Source organism: Nestor notabilis, unplaced genomic scaffold (genome assembly GCF_000696875.1).
Source record: "Nestor notabilis isolate BGI_N333 unplaced genomic scaffold, ASM69687v1 scaffold22875, whole genome shotgun sequence".
Classification (NCBI taxonomy): domain Eukaryota; kingdom Metazoa; phylum Chordata; class Aves; order Psittaciformes; family Psittacidae; genus Nestor; species Nestor notabilis.
In genome coordinates this window covers 2,074-7,307 of record NW_009930881.1, presented here as the reverse complement: position 1 = coordinate 7,307, position 5,234 = coordinate 2,074, and the positions used below count along the sequence as shown (strand labels likewise).

The window sequence follows — 5,234 nt, the reverse complement described above, 5'->3', positions numbered from 1 at the left end:
CGCTCGTCCTCTTCTGCTGGTCCCCTCGGCTCATCCCCACCGTGTGCCCCAGAGCGGGACGCTGATTTGGTTTTAGAATAGGGCATTTGATTATTCCCTCAGGTGGTTTTAAGCCACTGGGTGCAGATTAAAGGATGAGTGCAGGAGGGGTGGACATCGCTAACGGCCTCTGTGTGTGCGCACGGGTGAGCGAGGAAACCCAAAGGGCACCCACAAACCTGCCCTGGTTCCAAGCGATGCCCTCTGCTTGTCCTGCCACATACAACTCACTAGACGTCTCTTCATGGTCCCTACCGCCCATGTAGAGCTAGCGCTCAGGTCCAAACGATGTCATGATCTCTTACACAGCTGTTTTTGCCTGCAGGTGATGGAGGGAGAGCCTTATTATCATTTCAAACACCGAGGCACAAGGCAGAAAGCCTTAAGCAGACACTGGGGCTGGAACATGCGCCTGGCAAAAGAGCCAAAGGTAGGGAGGAGGCAGCTGCAGGAACCCAGGCTCTGGTGCTGGGCAGGCTCTGCCTGACACCACTGCTGCTTCCTGCCCAGGTCCTCTGGTTTGAGCAGCAAACTGTAAAGAGGCGTGCAAAGAGAAGCATCAGTGTGGTGCCAACAGATCCCTGGTTCCATAAACAGTGGTACATGGTGCGATTTTGCTGCTTTCTAATCCTCAAGCAAATCACCTCTCTGTCACATAAGCAGGACTAATGCTGACAGTGATGAGACAGCAGAAGAGTCCTTGAAGGTCACCCGCAGCCCAGGGGCTGATCAAATTTAATCTGTCTTCTAGAATAATGACATTAATCCTGACCTAAACATCCTCACTGCTTGGAGCAAAGGGTACACCGGGCTGGGGGTCGTGCTGACCATCCTGGACGATGGGATCGAGAAGGATCATCCAGACCTGTCTGCCAACTATGTAACTATGTGGGGCTGAGCAGCGCAGGCTGCAGGAACTGGCTCCTTCAGGGCATGTTGTCTCCAGGGGAGGGTGGGAGCTGGTGTCTTCATCCCTCCCGTGGGACTTTGCAGCGGGAACTCAGCCTCTCCGTAGCTGGATCAAAAGGTTTGGCCTCTCCCGCAGTGAATTTGCACGTCAGGGAAATGCTAGAACTTGTACACATTGCCCCCAGTGCAAAGCCAGTAAAGCTGGTAAACCTTCGCATGCTCAGGAGAGGACAGGTAAATCTTATCTGTCATTTATAATGACATCATATCAGTGGCTTGTAGCTCCTAACTGCATGGGCAGTAAGACTCACCCTCAGGTGACTTGCCATGCCAGGCTTCCTCACCGAAGGTGAGCTTGGGCATGATGAAGCAGTACAGCAATGTGCAAAGTCATGTTCCTTTAACAAAACCCCGTTTCCAACATCTCCAGGTTAACCCAGTGCAGTTGCTGGGTGCGAAGGGCAACCCCTTCCCTCTCCAGGCCAGGCAGCGTGATCCACGCTGCCAGACACTGGGCACAGCACCAGGCAGCTGTGTCACGTTGTCACAGCCCATACAGAAGGGCAGTTTGCTCATGCCAGTCCCTCTTTTTGCAACAGGACCCCCTGGCAAGTTATGACTTCAACAGCAATGACCCTGATCCCCAGCCCAGGTACACCACTGGGGAAGAGAACTGGTGAGTCCTGCCCAGCACTTTGTGCTGGGTGTTTCATCCCTCCACCGCCAAGGCTGCCCCAGGCCCCTTTGCCCCTCACCGAGGAGGGTTCACAGGCTGACTCTGCCCCTCAGGCATGGAACACGCTGTGCAGGAGAAGTGGCAGCTGCAGCCAACAACCAGATCTGTGGAGCAGGCGTTGCGTACAACGCCAACGTTGGAGGTGAACCGCTGCTCCAGCATGCTGCAGGGACAAAGGTTGCTCTGGCACTCGGGGAATGGACACATGGCCCCAGGCAGCTCCCAGGGGGTTTAACACCCACCACAGGCTCCCCTGTGGAAGCGAGTGAGGCAAATGGGGTTATAAGCTGGGAGAACTCACAGGGCTTAATTGCAAAGGGCTTAACAAGGAGCTTTGGGAAACAGCTTCCAGCCTGTAGGAACCTGATCTCCTTAGGGCAGCATCACAATAAAGGCGTTCAAGACAACAGGAAGGTGGGGGATGAAGTGGGGTTGGTGGGATGCCCCTCAACCCTTACATTGGTGTGGCATGTGCAAGGCTTCTGTCCACCCGGCTCCCAATTGCTGCTGCCTCTTTGACACTGCTGCCCCCCACCCTGGCCCTGCAGGCGTGCGGATGTTGGATGGTCCCATCACAGACGTGGTGGAGGCTCAGTCCCTCAGCCTGCATCCCCAGCACATCCACATCTACAGCGCTAGCTGGGGCCCCAGGGATGACGGGAAGACCGTGGATGGACCAGGCGTGCTGGCTGCAGCAGCCTTCCACAGAGGGGTCAACAAAGTAAGCTTGGTGCTGGCCTTGGGAACCTCACCGGTGTGAGGACTCCCTGCTGATCCTCCTCTGTCTCCCCCCTGCCAGGGACGGGGTGGTCTCGGCTCCATCTTCATTTGGGCCTCTGGCAACGGTGGGATCAACTATGACAACTGCAACTGCGATGGGTACACCAACAGCATCTACACCCTGTCAGTGGGCAGCGTTCTGGCAGGTGGCCGGAGGCCCTGGTACAGCGAGGGTTGTTCTGCCATCCTCACCACCACCTACAGCAGTAGGACCACAAGCAAGGTGCAGATTGTGAGTGACAGAGCAGTGACCCTTGGCCAGACACCAGTTCGCAACACAGAGAGGGCTCATCTGAGCCCTCTTTACCCAGGGGAGGAGAGTGGGGGGCTTTATTAGACTGTCTGCATTGGACCCCAAAACCATGAAGGGACCCGGAGGGAGCATTTACTGAAGTTAATCAGCTCCATGCAGTCCTGTCCTCTGCTCCAGCAGCAGTGCTGAGACCCCTCTCTCCCCTCAGGTGACCACCGACCTGCACCACCGCTGCACTGACAAGCACACAGGCACCTCTGCCTCAGCCCCACTGGCTGCAGGAATCATTGCCCTTGCGCTGGAGGCCAAGTAGGTGGGACAGTTCCCAGGGAGAGCCTGGTGCCTCACCAGGACCCTTCAGGGACAAGGAAGGGGGACTTCACCAGTGGGGAGGTTTGGGGTGCAGAGCTGAGGTCTCCCCAGGCTCTGGTGGGACATCTTCCCATGGAGGGACACTGCTGGAGAGCAGGCAGAGGCAGGAGGAGAAGTGTCCTCTGGAGGTCTCTCTTGCACCCGTTATGGCAGTGAAGGATTTTTGTGCAGGGAAGACCAGCTTGGACCCAGACAAATAACTTATCCATGTCAGAAGAGCCAAATCTCACCCTCAAAAGCTATCCCAAAGCAGAGCCTTCAGTTCCCAAGTCTTCCTTGCTTCCAGCCCAGCACTGACCTGGCGTGACCTGCAGCATCTTGTCATCAGGACCTCCAATTCCACTCACCTGCAGGCAGAAGACTGGGCCATGAATGGGGCCGGACGCAAGGGTGAGTTGAGGGCTCAGCTGGTCTACCTGCTCCTGCTTCCTTTGCCTGGCTGTGGGGAGACACCCTGCCCTCAAACCCCCACCAGTGGGCCTGGGGCAGGAGCCCCCAGCACTCTCTCAGTGCAGAGGGGCTCATATGTCCTCTCTTGGGCGGCATCTGCTCTTCAGTGAGCCACCACTATGGTTACGGGCTCCTGGATGCTGGTCTGCTGGTGGAGATGGCCAAGGCATGGACAGGAGCTCGGCCTCAACGGAGGTGCTCGGTCAAGGCTCCTCACGCACCCTGGTAAGGGATGATATTCCCTGGGTCCAGCCTCATACAAACTCATACAAGGACATTCCTGTGGCAAAGTCGTGTCATGCCCATTGCAGGAACAGGCATTGCTTCCCAGAAAGCAAAGCTTCCACTGTAACCACAGGGCTGTGCTTGGAGGGCAGGATGCTCATGGAGACAGAAGAGATGCCCTTATCTCCATCTTGTACTTGACAGGAACATCGGCTCCAAGCTCACTGTCTCTACAGATGTTGTCTGCTCCGGGAGAGCCAAGCGCATCCGCTCCCTGGAGCATGTCCAGGTCCAGCTCTCTCTGAGCTACAGCCGCAGGGGGGACCTGGTGATCACTCTGACCAGCCCGATGGGGACCACGTCCACACTGGTGACCGTGCGGTAAGAGCACGCTGCAGTAGGACTTGCCAGCTGCTGTGGGGCAGAGGGGGCTCCTCCTCCCACAGCCTCTCCTGGGACCAGGACACTCCCCTGGCCCCCACAGTGAGCAGGCCTCCATGCTCAAAACTCTTCTGTTGTCCCCATGACATCTTGGCATTGCCCCTTTATACCAAGAACAGGGTGACTGCAGGGTTCCCTTGGGCTGCCTTCCTCCCCTCCAGCCCCCGGGGCTGTCACTCCTGGTCTCCTCTCCTCCAGCCCGTATGACACCAGCCAGCAGGGCTACAAGGACTGGACCTTTATGTCCACACACTTCTGGGATGAGAACCCAAACGGGACCTGGACACTTCAACTAGAGAACAAGGGCGATGCCTATAACACAGGTGGGTGCCCAGCGGGTGAGAACCCCACTTTCCAGGGTCTGCAGTGCTTGGTCATTCTTTCTTCTTCTTTCTTCCTCTTTAGCAACTTGTTGACTCGTCGTTTTCCTCCTCCTCCTGGGCACGTGAGCCCTCTTTTTCTGCAGGGCCGTGTTTGTTTTGAGAGTCTCTGGCCACCACTCAGCCAGGAAGGGAGCATAACTTGCTCTCCCCAACCTAGCTCCAAAGCTTCCAGCCCCACATCCACCACCTTGCAGATCCCAAAGGCTAGAGAGTGGGAACAAGCTGCCACCAGCACAGAGTGCTGTCCCTCCTGCCCGCAGGTCTGCTGACCAGCGTCATCCTGCACCTCTATGGCACAGATGAGGACATGTCAGCCCGGCGCTTTGCATTCTCTGCCATGGACAAGTGCATCAGGCGGGATGCACAGGGAGCATGCAAAGGTGAGCATGGAGGGGACGGGGCTCTTGCCCCGGTGACCCCATAGCCTGGTTCACCCACCTTCCCTCCCTCCTGCCCGCAGGTCTGCTGACCAGCGTCATCCTGCACCTCTATGGCACAGATGAGGACATGTCAGCCCGGCGCTTTGCATTCTCTGCCATGGACAAGTGCATCAGGCGGGATGCACAGGGAGCATGCAAAGGTGAGCATGGAGGGGACGGGGCTCTTGCCCCGGTGACCCCATAGCCTGGTTCACCCACCTTCCCTC

General features: G+C 57.2%; 1 protein-coding gene across 1 annotated transcript in view; it reads left to right on the top strand.

Annotated features, from left to right (window-relative positions):
* Positions 1-367: 367 nt before the first annotated feature.
* The window catches only part of LOC104406593 (proprotein convertase subtilisin/kexin type 4-like), a gene marked incomplete at its 3' end in the record, with an annotated part of 5,171 nt that continues 304 nt past the window's right edge, over positions 368-5,234 (top strand). Inside the window, exons 1-14 of the mRNA XM_010015631.1 lie at positions 368-469; positions 550-645; positions 791-919; positions 1,548-1,624; positions 1,738-1,826; positions 2,233-2,405; positions 2,484-2,696; positions 2,926-3,026; positions 3,376-3,479; positions 3,647-3,764; positions 3,969-4,145; positions 4,404-4,528; positions 4,849-4,968; positions 5,049-5,168. Of these exons, the coding sequence (XP_010013933.1) occupies positions 368-469; positions 550-645; positions 791-919; positions 1,548-1,624; positions 1,738-1,826; positions 2,233-2,405; positions 2,484-2,696; positions 2,926-3,026; positions 3,376-3,479; positions 3,647-3,764; positions 3,969-4,145; positions 4,404-4,528; positions 4,849-4,968; positions 5,049-5,168 (1,744 nt within the window). The remainder of the gene's footprint in view (positions 470-549; positions 646-790; positions 920-1,547; positions 1,625-1,737; positions 1,827-2,232; positions 2,406-2,483; positions 2,697-2,925; positions 3,027-3,375; positions 3,480-3,646; positions 3,765-3,968; positions 4,146-4,403; positions 4,529-4,848; positions 4,969-5,048; positions 5,169-5,234) is intronic.